Genomic DNA, 15,215 nt, shown 5'->3' with positions numbered 1-15,215 from the left:
GTGTTCTTTAGCCATTCGTTTTGGATTTTTTACTAACAACATAACTCCCATATCTTGGGATGATATGGAGGGAGTAAATAATTAAATATTCATTTTGGGGGAGGAGTTGACCTTTAATTTTGAGAATTATAATTAGGTCTAAACTGAGTAGATGCACTGTGAAAATATCATACTGTCTGCAATTTATGAACAATGTGTATGAATTCCCTTAGGATCTACTGAGATTGCGGTATGTACCTTTAAAATATCTTCTCAACACTCACCATTTTCTGTTAGTGGTGTTTAAAAGGTTATGGCGATATTGGTGGTTAGTACAGAGAAGAATAGTGGAGTCAGAGTTCTTACTTAAATACATGCTTGCGAAGCCCAGTGTCTGCCAAAATCCATACATGAATGAACATTTCTCATTATTAAATCATCCATTATTGAGCTAAAGGAGGGATGCGGTGATTTGTCCTCAAATGTTAAAGTAAGTGTGAGGTGTGTTTCAGAGTGGCGTTGTCACCGTTGTTCAGTTCCAGCCGTGCCCTGTGCATTGACCCATGGAGGAGCACTCGTAACGGAGCCCCCATAGCAGGCAAGAGTGGGGAGAGGACAGCATGGGACACGCCACAGGGGACACCCACTGCAGAGAACCTAGCAAGAGAACTGAGGTTCAACGTGAGGACATGAAAGACGTTTCTGTCTCTTTCTGTCCTGCATTGCTTGCTCTTCTTTCAGTCTCCCATTACGCAGTCTGTGCTCCTCAACAGCTTGTCAGGGTCTGTGTGCATTAGCAGAGTATTTTGAGGGATTTATGAATTGTAGTTGTGCTTTACTCTCTAGGAATACTCCTTGAGTGTTCCACTTTCTTTAGGAGGAAGTACTCCGTAACTGGGATGTCTGAAGTGTCGGTGACTGGGAAATGATAGAGGTGGTTCTAGTCCATCTGAAAGTCCTGATGGTCGGAGATGCTTGTCACGGAAGGGATTCTTTTAATTCCTGCTGATGTTGGATTTGGGTCGTTTTTGGTACCACAGAGCTGTGGGTAAATTCTGGCAGCCCATGTATTCCTTCCTGACCTCGGCCTCTGTGAGGGGGGGTGTAGAGTTACACGGAGCGCCAGCCAGAGTCACGTTCAGCAGGCCCAGAGCAGCATCACCCAGTTGAGGTATCACAGAACCCTGGTGTTAGATAAGAAGAGAAATCATTTTAAGAAATTCACGTTTTCTAAATGAGTGGGGTTTCCATCCAAAATGGAAAAATTTCCAAAAAACAAACAAATGCCAATTAGGTGTGTTTACATCAAGTTGTTTGAGCGAATGATGGTGGTGTTGGTAACCTAGTCACTAACAGTAAATAAAACAAGGCATGCTTAGATAATGGAGACAAGACCGCATTTAGTTACAATTTGGCAAGGTATAAATTTACTAGCAGTAACAGCTTGTAATTGCCACAACTGAATGCTGTGCACAGAAGAAGAAATGTCGAATTTTTTATGCAGGCACCAGCAGCACAGAGACAGAGTTATGCTAATTTGAAAACCACGCCTACCGGGGGAAAAACAATCCAAGCGTCTCCATTGACTTTGTATTGCGACAGGCTGCCTCCTTGTCATTTCTGGCTTATAACAAAAAACAGAATAATGCCTAAAAGTTGCTGTGTTACAAGGTGTACAGCTAACAAGCCAAAAAAAAACAGAAATAAGTTTTTATAAGCTGTCAAGCCGTAAAACCCAGCTTTTAAGGAGAAAAAAGTGGATTGGCGACTACGTTTCCCTCTAGTGGGCGCAGTTCTACTTATAGTAGTACTCCAACCTGATCTCACGAATTTTTGTGGCATAGTCACAGAATTTTTTTTTTTCGTGGCATTCTCACGAATCTTTTTTTCGTGGCCCTGCCACGGACATGGCATTCTCACGAATTGGTTACTCAACTGTTTTTTCCTTTTTTCTTAGCATTGTTGCTTTGGTTTAGGCTTAGATTTACATAAAATGACATACCCAAACCCAACTCTAACCCCAACGCCAAGCGACAATTGTTTAAAGTTTAGAAAATATAAAAGAATAAATCTGAAAAAAATTTTATGAACCAATACTTAAAGTGACATACAAACTCCAAATCTAAACCGAAGCGACAATGGTTTGAAAATAGGAAAAAGCAGTTGAGTAACCAATCCGTGAGAATGCCACGGAAAAAAAAGTCAGTAGCAGGGCCATGGAAAAATGCGGAGATCTGTGAGAATTCCACGGAAAAATGAACAAAAAATTCGGTGACTATCCCACGGAACTTTGTGAGATCATGTTGAGTACCAAGAAAAGTTGCCTGTTTCCACTTTTGTGTCTTTAAACACTCGTTTTTTTGGGGTCGACAGCTTATAAAAACTTATTTCTGTTTTTTTTGGCTTGTTAGCTGTACATCCTGTCACACAACACCTTTTATGCATTATTCTGTTTTTGTAATAAGCCAGAAATGACAAGGAGGCGGCCTCTAGCAATACAAAGTCAATGGAGACGGATGGATTTTTTCCCTCCGGTGGGCGTGGTTTTCAGGTTATGACGCGTTGCGCTCTGTCTCTATTGCGACGACATCGATCCCCATATATGGTTAAGACAACGACAGCGGAAACAGCTAGATGGTCAGTCTCAAGGGTTAAATTTTCGCTACGTCAAAATTTATTCAACAAATTCATTTCCACCTCCCAACACTCGCATTTATCATACGAGCGTGAAAATGTTTTCAGAATTAAGAGATTTTTATAAGAAATTTGCGTTTCCATCTCTCGTTTCTTATGCGATACTTCAAAATGCGCATACAATCGAGGTGATGGAAACCAAGCTGTGGTCAGTGTGGCATCTCAATGTTAGACCTCACTGGGTACTTAGAAACAAAAGTCTTCATTAACCTTCTCTGTCATCTCAACAGCTATGATTCATATGATGATTGCAGCCCAGTCTTACGAAATTACCTATAGTCACGTAAATGTTTGATTTTTTTGCGATGTCACGAATTTCCGCATTTTTTCATGACCCTATAACAAATTTCTGTTTACGTGTCATTGTCCCGTATTGGTTACTCAACTGTTTTGTCCATTTTTCTTACCATTGTTGCTTCGGTTTAGGCTCAGATTTACATAAAATGACATTTTTACCCAAAACTTTAATCCTAACGCCAGGCGACAATGGTTTAAAAATCAGAAAATATAAAAAAATCAGAATTTTTTTATTAACCAATACTAAAAGTGACATCCTAATGCAAACACCAAATCTAACCCTAAACCGAAGCGATAATGGTTTAAAAATAGGAAAAAGCAGTTGAGTAACCAATACGTGACAATGACACGTAAACAAAAATTTGTGATACAGTCATGAAAAAATTCGGAAATTCATGACAGTATCACAAAAAAGAGTAAAGAATAGGTACGTAATTTCGTGAGACTGGGTTAGATGATTGACGGCTGATAACTGGATAAAACTTTAAAAGCCTCTCACCTTACTGAGGTGGTCTATGACACACTGTGATGGATGCAAAGAGGCCCAAAACTCAGCTGTGTCCACCCAGGGCAGCCCATTCAGCAGCACCACATTGAGGTGTTTGAGAGATCCCATCAGTCTTTTACTGAGGGCTCCACTGTAACTCTGCTCCACAAACAGCAGCACACGACTGGCTCTGCACCCCGCCAGATCTGCCAGCAGTTCCCCTACGGAGTAACGCTCCTTTAGATCAGCCTGGAGAAATAAAACAGGATTTTTCTTATATCATATACTACTTGTTTGTCATGCACAATCAAATTTTATAGATGTTTCAGGATTTTAATTTTTGGGTGAACTATCCCTTAATGCACAATAAAGTAAAACACTGGTTTATATCATTAAAATAAAATACTACAGATAATGATTTCATGCTAAAATCTTTTGTTCCATTATTTGGTAAATAAAATAATTTTGTACTCTAGTGTGGCTATGATCTGTTTACAAAACTTAAGGGGCACAGAGCAGTTGTTGAAATGATTAGTCTTCACTTTAAGGAAAGCAGCTTTCCTGTGGCAAGCAGAACGTCTGCGGGCTCTGATCTTGTGTGGTCCTTGTCTCTCAAGCCTCTCTTTGTCACTACATCCCTGTCTGGGGATCAGGTTGTGTCCTTTGTCCCTAGAGAGTCTGTGGCCATTGTCATGAAAGGGTGGGCTTTACTTTGTGGTCTGCGCCTTTTCTGTTTGCTCCCATCTAAACATATGGTCAGGATTACTGACCACCTTCTGCATGTATGTAGGACTTTGGCAAAGCAACATGAGTGTACTTATTAAAGTCAATATAATTGATTATGTACATGGTTTCTGGAATGACTGTTTTAATGATAGATGAAAGAAGGTTAATACTCTGTTTTGAGTTAATAAAAGAACCTGTCTGTGGTTTTTATTAGATTGTCGGCTTAAGATTCTTCTTGCCTTGTTTCTCCATGAAATGTAATTTAATCTCTCCAGTCTTTCTTGTTAGGAAATAAGTACAGTCTGCATTAAGCAAGAAGCCGCTGTACAAATATTTCTGCACAGGTGGCATTCTCATTAGCAGCATTAAAAATACACTATATAAGCGCTTTCACTTCCATACACGAGAATTATGGGGTCATGGAGCTAACACCAAAGAGTAAAACGATTCCAAGAAATGAAACACAATGGATAGATGTGAGTTAACCAGAAGTCTGTGTTCATTGTGTAATGCTTTTATCCTTTGGTTAGTGGGCACTTTGAAGTGGCGGGCAGGGAAAACACATTGGATTCATTTACGGGAAGATAAGGGATATTCTCACATTCCTCAACTTTGCCTATTCATTTATCACCTCTGTGCTTCCTGTAACACATTTATAACAAATCAACCTCAGCACCTTGCACATAACATAATACAAGGGTGGTGATGGCGCAGTGGATAAGACACACGCTTTTGCTGTGAGAGACCCGGGTTCGAATCCACTGTGACACACCACTGTGTCCCTGAGCAAGACACTTAACCCCTAGTTGCTCCAGAGACGTGCGACCTCTGACATATATAGCAATTGTAAGTCGCTCTGGATAAAAGCGTCAGCTAAATGAATAAGTAACAAGCTCCCAAAATCAACATGAAAGATGCTATTACTAGATTTGTGGGCCCGTCTTTGTGAAAATATATTGATGTTACAAGAAATCCATTAAGCCCTAAAAATATAGACTTTTAATAAAACCACTAGATTGCTAGCCTGGCTCTGCCCTCCTACGTGCTTCCTCTTAATTTTCATTTCACTTCAGCAGTACGTCTGGGATGGCTCTGTAGAGTTTCGTTTTCTCCTGCAAAAATCTGCAGGTCCAAACAGCGAACAGATGGGGGTGGCTAAGAACGATGACGTTGTGGTCGTGCGTCAGTTTGAGTTGTAGTTCAGTAATGGCAGCGGAGAAAGACGTGAGAAAAGCTATTCGGTCCGTTGTTGCAAAACTGCCGAATATACAGAAGTTAAAGCCGGAGCAAGAACCAGGTTTGCTACGTTTTGTTGGTCTGATTATTCGGACTTGTTGTTTCCGGCTGGTTTCGGTGCTTGATATACGTCACAACCACACGTTAGCGCTCGCCTATGGCAGATCCTGAGTGACTCTGGGCAGATCCAATAGTTTTAAACTTCAACAGGAGACCCTCCTTAACAGAAGTAACGCTTTGCAATGGAGCGTGGCCAGACCCCCTGTACAAATTAAATGAATGTAGGGAGTCTGGTTGGACCAGGCTACTAGATTGCAACCATTGTGGAATAAATCAGTGGGGCCCGAAAGTAACTCCTATTCATTTCTATAAATAATTTAGTTTGTAGATTAAACATTTTTAAACAAAACAAATATATCATTTGTTTTGTATTATTTCAAAACAAGTATTATTGTCAAGTATTATTTCAACCTTAGTTTTACAAACCTTTCCACGATTCTGAAGATAATTTACTAACCATAATTATAAAGATCTATAATGGTCAGAAAAGGGTACAAAGCTGTCACTGGGAGAGTACCCTTTAAAAAGGTTCTAATAAGTACCTGTTGGGTACAGTTGTGTACCTTTGAGATACCAATACAAATGTTTGATTATTACCATTGAGGTATAGACTACTAATATGCAAATACACATAATATGAATATTCAACCTGATCTCACGAGAATTCATACATATTTTACGAGTTGGCTAATTTGTATGAATTCATATGAAGATTATCACACAAAAACCCACTGGGTTATATAAAGTTGAAATAACTATATTTTTATAATTTAAAGTCAAGAAAGTTGAAAGGAATTATAAATTCAATGTGATTAAACTTAAAAATGTAAGTGCAGCAAGGAATTTTTCACAGTGTAATAAAATAATGCATTTATTTGCACTGACCCCGAGCAAATCAACAAAAAGATGCATGTTTTCAGATCTTCAACACTGCAAATAATTCTTTATTCTGATTGGTTAAGAAATGTTCCACAGGCATGCATAATTTTCGATAAATGCACACCTTACCTGTCAAAGTCTTAAAATAGCCACCAGAGCAATGTCTTAACAATGTCTGTGGTAACCGGTTGAATTAATTCTCCACTTCTTTGAATTATTTGAAAAAAATGCACACCTACGTGACCTGTTGTCAATTATTCCTTACTTAAAGGTGACATAGAATGATTGAATGGGGTATTTATCCTTGTTCTGTGATGTGACATGTAGACAAAAAAATTTTGTTTGGGTCTGTAATGCCTTAGAAGCTTCCTAAAAACCTCTCTCAGATAGCTCTTTTAGGGTGGGGGATTTTAAACAAGTGGTTTTGCACCTATTTGGCTCCCCCTACTGGCTTAACTTGCAATCTCATTACTGATTGGCTGGCTTTGCTGCCACTCAAAAAATGTAGCCAATTATTTTAAAGTGGAGGGGCAGTGAGATGCCTGTGATGTCATAAGCATCAGTTTTTCAGATTGGGCTGTTTTCTGGCTGACATTTCTAAAAGAGGAATTTCTATGAGACTGAGATGTTTAGCATGTTTAGCACTTTTTGTATGTTCGTGATGCGGGTAGACTACCATTATTCAACAAAGACAAGGTAAAAATGGTTTTTCATTCTCTGTCCCCTTTAAACAACACAATACTAATGTTTTACATGCATTCAATTAAAAAATGAATGTTTGGTGGTGAATAACAAATATTTGTCTTCCTGAGGTTTGCTTTTGTTGGAATTCAACAAAAACTGGACTGAAATGATCAAAATACATGTAGAAATGATGATTAAAGGCTTAACTAGAGAAGTCTCTCTTTTTTTTTGCGGCTATAAACTCTTTATTGTGGAATCTTTGAAATCCCTATGAATGGACGGTCACAGTTACGCTCCTGTGATTTTATTCATATGGTAGTTTCCCTGGCAAAAAAAGTTTCTGAATTAACTTTTTTGTGTCCTGTCCTAATACCGTGCAACCATCAGAATATTTGGCAGATGCACACACTTACAATGCCATTGTTATTGCGGTCCCAGAGCAGCATGGTGCCATCATTACGTGTGGGGCTGTTCAGGTACAAGACCAGAGCGTCTGCACAGTGCTGCTTTCGGCAGATATACGAAATGTGATTCCTGATCACCTCTTTTTCTGTGGCTGGATACACCCCCTCTGTATCTTTAGCTATGGACATAAAGACAATTGAGTGGGAATGTAATCCAGAATAAAAACAAAGAGATAACCTCGTTCTCCTATTACTAATCGGGCACAACCCTCAATAAACGCTAGCTTAACGTGACTTAAAGTGTCTTCTGACCTGCTACCTGTCCGTTCCCAGCAAAGAATGTCTTTATGTGGTCCCTATGGAAGCCGTTGTTCCTCAGCATCTGGTAGAAGAGCTGTAGGTTCTGCACATGGTGCTGGTATGTTATCTGCTCCTGCCAGCCACCTGCACACGCACAGGTTAAAGATCACACGAATACCTGTTAGAGCCGTCATAGCTGACAGCTGATAAGTCCAAGTATTCGGCCCGAATTTCCAACATCAATCGGCTGACCTATAGCCAGAATATAATAATTACTTCATCGCCCATCTAAGGTGAACTTTGTTTTAGGTACCTGACAAGAGAACAGCGTGATCACAGGTCTGGTAGAGGCGGCAAGACAGGTGTGTGGCCATCCGCTGCTGATGGCACCTGCGGGTGTTTTTATTGAGCTCACAGCTGGAGATGGGAACACTGGGGCTGGTCTGTGGCAAAGGCTCTGGGCATCTGGCATAGTCGGGGTGATCTGTCATATCAACAAGCATGTGACACTGTAATAATGTATATAAAAGGTGTAAACGGCCTTAAAACATCGGACTTAATTATATATTTAGCTTGTTTAATAATTTATGTCAACTTATCATAGTTAAAAACTTTAAAAAGTATGTTAAATTTCAACCTGTGGGTCAAATATAAACTTTTTCTGGGTCAATTTAACCCAGCGGCTGGGTTTGTCCCTTTTCTAACACAATGCTGTGTTGAAAAAAAAAATAATAATGCATCCTTGTTGTGATCATGCCCTATCTTGCACCCAGCGCAATTGACTTTGTCAGTGACGCATGTATCATTCGTATTTTGCACCGGCGCACAGCGGGTTTTTCCCTCCACAGACGCACGTCTGCAAAATGAACTTGCGCTCCCTGGGCGGTTCAGCGCAAAAAAGGAGGCGTGTTGCGGCGCAAACCGTCCCTGATGCTATTTTGCAGTTTCAAAAAACAATTGCGCCACCGACCAAAAAAAACTAGTCTAAAGTCAGTGGTGTGTTGCGCGTGGTTCATTATGCCATAATGTATAGCGTGCATGACGCGCACACACTTTGCTTATCTAATCTACACAGATGCAACAGTTATTTTTGCAAATCATAAATTGTTACAATAAAAAATATTAACACATGAGATAAGGGTTGACTGCTCTTACAAGAACGTCTCCTCCGCTGTGAACCGCTCCTGGCATGCACAAATGTTGTCAGCATAGGGTTATGTTTAACCCAACAGTATGGATTCTCCATAATTTTACCAAAGTATGGGTTAAAAGAACCTTGTTTTATTTTAGAGCAAATGATGCCACTATTTGATATGTTGTGTAAATTATCATCTCCATTTAATTCCCAAGAGTTTGACATTGACATTCCAGAGATACGTATGCTTGTGAATTTACTCACCTACACAACGTAAGCGTTGTGTTCGGTTGCTGTCCTTCACTCCCACCACTAGGGGCAGGAAGTGAATCTCGCAGTGGCCGCTGCTGTGCTCCACGTGGCCGATTCTGCTCGCTGTGGTTCTGCGGGCCCTAGCCCGGCTCGCCATACGATCACTGCGACTCCGTCTGCGCTTCAGCTGATTTCGACATCGTGTTTTTACTGCCATCGTCAAACACTCCTCTCCTGTAAAGTCAACGCATAATGCATATATATTCATAATATATATTTAGATATTTGGAAAGCGTTTATCTGCTGATATGTTGTTCCCAAACTTTTTCAGCGTGTGGCCCCCCTTGTGTACGGTGCATTCCGCGGCCCCCAAAAGAAAATTTGTGACAAAAAACTGTTCTAAAACTCAACATTTAAAAAAAACACAGAATTCATGATAAATTAATGTATTTCATATAATGTCATAGAACTGGGGCCCCCCTGGCACCATCTCGTGGCCCCCACTGGTCTAGCACACTATTAGAAAAAAGGTAAAAAAAAATTGGCCCTAGCTGTCACTGGGGCAGTACCCTTTAAAGGGTCCTAATATGTACCATTTAGGTACATATATACATTTAGTACCAATATGTACGTTTGATGTACTAATATACACTCTTTGATACCAATCTGTACCTTTGAGATACTAAAATGCACTCTTTGGTACCAATCTGTACCTTTGAGGTCCTAATATGCACTCTTTGATACCAATATGTACCTTTGAGGTCCTAATATGCACTCTTTGAGGTCTTAATATGCACTCTTTGGTACCAATATGTACCTTTGAGATACTAATATGCACTCTTTGGTACCAATCTGTACCTTTAAGGTACTAATATGCACTCTTTGGTACCACAAGTGCCTTTGAGGTACTAATATGCACTCTTTGGTACCAACAAGTGCCTTTGAGGTACTAATATGCACTCTTTGGTACCACAAGTGCCTTTGAGGTCCTAATATGCACTCTTTGGTACCACAAGTGCCTTTGAGGTCCTAATATGCACTCTTTGATACCAATCTGTACCTTTGAGGTCCTAATATGCACTCATTGTTACCAACAAGTGCCTTTGAGGTCCTAATATGCACTCTTTGATACCAATCTGTACCTTTTAGGTACTAATATGCACTTGTGGGTACCGATCTGTACCTTTGAGGTACTAATGCACCCTTTTTACCAATAAAGACATTTTGAGGTACTAATATGCACTGTTTGGGTACCAATATGTCTTTTACCAACTTTTTTAATATGTATCTCTTTAGGTGCAACAGTGTACTTTTTACCATACAATCTCATGGCAAATATTTATTTATTGCCAAGCTAATTTGCGTAAATTTAAATTTCATTTGTTATGGCTAGACGTGGACCTTTATTCTTGCTTTGTTCTAACAATTGCATGTTTTAATACAATTTGCATATTCATACAAAACTACCACCTCTAAATAGTTGCCTTGAGATCAGTTTGGTGCTACTTCTGAAGTTTAGCCTTCAATGCAATTTAAACAAAAGTTTTTATTTTATTTTCCTTTATACCCAAGCAACAAGCCCTGGCACTTTGTGATGCTATTTGGTTAATAACATGGCAATCATTCAAAAACATTCCAGTGTCAATATTTGTCTGCTGTTCGTGTGAACAACCATGACATCCTACAATGTCTTGGATAAATGTGAACTTCACTGACATTAGCCACGCTGGTTTACTTCCGTGCTCCTACCGTGCGATTATCCACCTGACTTTAAAAAGTAAAAGCTGCCGTACTCATTTCGGCTTTGAGAAAGTGACAGAGAGAAAGTGTCCTTTCAAGACGAGCAATAATAATGCCTTTTAAACAAGCATAGCCGAAGACCAGGCACAGCGATGTGCATTCTTTTGACAATCAGCCGTACTCATTCTAACTATTCATTCAAACACACGATGCAGAATAGACAAGAGTGCACGGCTACAGATGCCAAGCAATCTCAATCAGTTTCACGCTTCAAGGAAAAGACAGCAGCAGAGAGGCTGTAATCACAGCCCATTATAAATCCATTTTACTTAACAAGTTAAATTGCCTCCTTACAATGAAAAGTTTCCCTGGCTGGCCATGCTTTGAGAATGTGGGGTAAGACAGAATCAGTAGCTCTAATGAGTGTCTCTCTGCGGTTGCTTGTATCTGGGGGCCGATTAAAAAAACCCAAAGAGACCTGGGATGATTTTAAATGTGGCCAGAACTGAACGTAGCTTTCATTCCGATCTTTAACTTTGACCACATCTTTAAAGGAGCTGGTCATGTTTGGACACATTTAGGCCCAAAAATGGTTCCAGATTTGGATTGAGTTACGAACATCACTGCCTTGAGTTAATGTGTAAACCAAAGCAATTTTGTTTATTATAGCTAATGTGTTTGGTCGTTATTACCCTTTCCAAACTTCATATTGGCTCTAGTTACTAAAACTGTTCCTCAAAATTTACTTGAGGAAGTGTTGAGGCAGGGCGTGTGTGCGTTGCTTTTGAGAATGATCTTAAAACGAGAGTTTATTTAAACAGTGATTACGAAGTGAATACAAATATTAAATGTTATTGTTGTGGATAACTTTGCTGTACATATGGAAAACTGTTGGCGATCTAGTAAACAAAATCTTTTATTAGTTTAATAGTGCAAATATTTCATTTCAAAGGTGATTGGCCGGCTCTGGTTCTTTACTAAACATGTGGCATAGCTGTGCTGAGCACTAAACCCAGTGTTAAATCCCTGAACACACTCAGGATAAATTATTGACCTACTCATTGTGTATGCATGACTCCTGGCTTAGTCGTGTGCTTGCCCTTCACTTTACCTGCAGGAGGTCTGTGAGTCAACTGTTCCAAGATAAGTCACAGGGCGGATAAGTTTTGTATATGCCCTGCTGTTAAAAAACATCTCAGCTGTACAGCAAATGTTTAAATATTCAATTGTTTATGTTAAAGATCATTAGGTTAAAAAGATTGAAGTAATCTGAAATATCTAAATGTACTTTTTTGTACATTGCATAGTAATTTTGCACTTTTTTCATGCATTATTTTATTTTGAATAATACCAGAATAATAATAGTACTGTGCTCTATACACAAAGTTGGGATTAGATATTTAAATTACAGCACAATCCACTATACAGTAAATAACAAAATTTGTATAGATCTGGGTCTTTGCTTTGTCCCTTTTTGTATAGGAAGTTTATTGAATATTGTTAATGGAGCGCATAATGTCATATGGTTGTCCATACACCCATAGTGTTTGCATGTTATGACGCTTCCAATTCTGCATGACTGTTGTCCTGTTCTTCATAACCAACTGTAATTTCCTACTTAAGTACTTAAATGAATAAAGTATTTAATAGGTTTCTTTCTTTTTTAAATCCAACAATGACACATAATTGAGGTTATGACTAAAATAATTACCAATGACACATATGTCTTGTTATGTATCATATTATTTGTTTTATTAGTAATATTCAGCTATAACTGTACATCACTGACTAAGTTACTACAGTTACTCCTGTCCCAGTTATAGTTGTTTCTTTCTGGCACAGTAAGAGATCTGCCTTGCCCCAGTGTCATCATCACCAAGTCTATTATTGGCACAGTTAGTCTTATTTATTATCTTTAGTCTAACATTTAATAATTGTTTGTTTAATCAGTGTTGTCAATATGATTTCGTCCTTTATAGCTTACATAAATTGAGATGTTTACTGTTATAATCTTGTTTTACTTTTAATTTTATTGTGCAGTTGTTTATCTTTTTTTATACATTTGTTGATGTTTGCACTGTTATTATTTTTACTTATATTTATTTTTAATTTCTATACAAACTGATAAAGATTTTGTATTTATAGAGATCCTACTGTATTAACTATACATTGTGAACATTGGCTACCGTTTTTTTTTTTTTTAGTTTGTTTGTATTTATTATATAAATATTATTATAATAATTATTAATTTACTGCATCTTTTTTGTTATTTTTATTGTTTATTTGCAATAAATTTAAACGCTGCAATGCAACTCTTTTACCTGTGATAAAAAAAACAATGTAAGGTGAATTTTTCTGCATGTATACAAGACTCTTCTTTAAAAAAATCTCGACAAGTTTGGCAGATTCAATCCACTCACCAAGATAAACCCCATCCATATGAGCACATTTCTTTTTAGTTATGTTGAAGTCAACATAGAATAGAATCACCGGGTGTCCGAAACTCTCACCGGGACTCGGGTCCAGAACCAGCACCGCGTCATGCGCACTGGCTGCGGGGTAGAGTTCGACATTTGTCCTACTCTCTTCATCCACAGAGTAAGCGTTGTACTTTGACGGGACAGTACCGCTGGAGTATGAATCAGGTAGTATTGCGAGCACTTTTCCAGAGCTTAATTCAGTTACGTACACCAGGACTCCGCTCAGGTGAAGATGAGAGAGTTTTCTGCACTCGCTATCCGGTAATGAGACCTTCCGGCACAGATTGAGCTTCAAATATTGAAATCCAGTTCTCACCAACCGGTCCAGGCGCGATCCACAACACTCTCCAATGAGTAAAGCGCAGATAAACAGAGAAACGCACTGGAACTTCATGCTTTGGCTGATGATGGGTATTGGGCTGTCCTGTCCTGTATGTAAACTTTCTTTTTATTAGTTTTAATCCGATGATAGACGCTGGAAGTTTGTGTGGGGATGGACGATGTGTGTTGTGAAGTTTGGAGAAACGCGACTGTCTTCATTAAAGGCGCTCGGAACAGCATCCAGATAAATAGTAATGCGCGAAACAAACTCCATCCCACAGGCTCTGACATGCTCTTAAAGAGGAGAGAGAGAGAGAGAGAGAGAGAGAGAGAGAGAGAGAGAGAGAGAGAGAGAGAGAGAGAGAGAGAGAGAGAGAGAGAGAGAGAGAGCGGCCTGTCATGTAAATCCCATAATCCAATTGATTCTTTAAGACTTTTCCAAAATCAATATTTAAAGTTATTTTAATGTTTTCAAATCTGATCATTCAAAAGCTTTAACTTAACCATTTTTTTTGTTTAAAATATCTATTAGGATATCAGTGAATTATATCCCTGCTGGAAAACCAGCAAGACCAGCATATGTTGTGTTTTGGTGCTGGTTTGCTGGCGACCACCAGACCAGCATATTTCCCATGCTGGTTTAGTACTGGTTTAACTGGTGGTCATCAGCGTACCATCATCCCATGCTGGTCATACCAGCAAGACCAGCATATTGTGTTTTGGTGCTGGTATGCTGGTGACCACCAGCTAAACCTGGCTCAAACCAGCATGGGAATTATGTTCTATGCTGTTTTTTTAGCATGATCCAGATACTTTTTGGCTAGGATCTTTTGAATGTCTCACACAAAGTCTCTCTGTGTTGTGTTACACTGTAATTATCGACTGGTTTTGCTGGGGGGTTAGTTGCACCAATAATGTTAGCGTATTATTGATTAAAAAAAAAAAGTTTTCCTGTCTGCTTTTGCGGAAAAAAAAACGATGATTGATGCCATTTACAGGCCAGAGAAAAACATTTAAGTTTTGTTAAAAAATGTAAGATAAATGTTCATGTGCACTTTGAAAAGCATACACAAAAACCACACAAATAAACCAAATTATTTCTAATCTGAAATTTCTTTGCACTCTGTGATTTTTGTTTAAACATATTTTAACCAGAGGGGGGCGTAGTTTGCTTCTAATGCTATATGGAACAGACGCATTCAGCTGTGTTTGCAGTCAATCCAAATTTTTGAATGTACTTATTAAGTTAGAAACTCCATACTCCACATTTTTTCCACACTTAGTCCTAAATGTAAATAACAGTAGCCGTATGTTACCAGCAATTGTATTAAAACATTATCAGCACTGAATACATTTACATGTATGCATTTAGCAGTGCCAAAGTGACTTACAGTGCATTCAAGCTATATGTTTATTATGGGTGTTTTCTGGGATTGAACCCATGTCTTTTGTATTGCTAACTCAATGGTTTATATATTAGACATTAGTTACAAGAATGATAAAGTAGCATACCTATTGTAATAAGGGGCTATTTAAATAAA

At 38.7% G+C, this 15,215-nt stretch overlaps 1 protein-coding gene across 1 annotated transcript; it reads right to left on the bottom strand.

The window, feature by feature from the left end:
- Window positions 1-568: 568 nt before the first annotated feature.
- Window positions 569-13,913, bottom strand: LOC135782820 (uncharacterized). Its single transcript, XM_065293331.1, has 7 exons — window positions 13,294-13,913; window positions 9,146-9,367; window positions 8,060-8,230; window positions 7,759-7,890; window positions 7,456-7,625; window positions 3,470-3,706; window positions 569-1,163 (listed from the first exon to the last, which is right to left on the bottom strand). The coding sequence occupies exons 1-7, from the start codon at window positions 13,745-13,747 to the stop codon at window positions 975-977; spliced, it is 1,575 nt and encodes a 524-aa protein (XP_065149403.1). The 5' UTR covers window positions 13,748-13,913; the 3' UTR covers window positions 569-974.
- Window positions 13,914-15,215: the final 1,302 nt, after the last annotated feature.

The sequence above is a fragment of the Paramisgurnus dabryanus genome, chromosome 15, assembly GCF_030506205.2.
Source record: "Paramisgurnus dabryanus chromosome 15, PD_genome_1.1, whole genome shotgun sequence".
NCBI lineage: Eukaryota > Metazoa > Chordata > Actinopteri > Cypriniformes > Cobitidae > Paramisgurnus > Paramisgurnus dabryanus.
Note: the sequence above shows the minus strand (reverse complement) of the source record. Positions and strands in the feature narration are given on the sequence as shown.

Bases quoted from the DNA above. Each gene is read 5' to 3' on its own strand.
- LOC135782820 (XM_065293331.1), bottom strand. From the start codon at position 13,747: ATGAAGTTCCAGTGCGTTTCTCTGTTTATCTGCGCTTTACTCATTGGA. The intron at 9,368-13,293 runs GTGAGTGGATTG...TTGACTTTACAG, and splicing joins TATGGATGGGGTTTATCTTG to GAGAGGAGTGTTTGACGATG. The intron at 8,231-9,145 runs GTGAGTAAATTC...TTGATATGACAG, and splicing joins ACAACGCTTACGTTGTGTAG to ATCACCCCGACTATGCCAGA.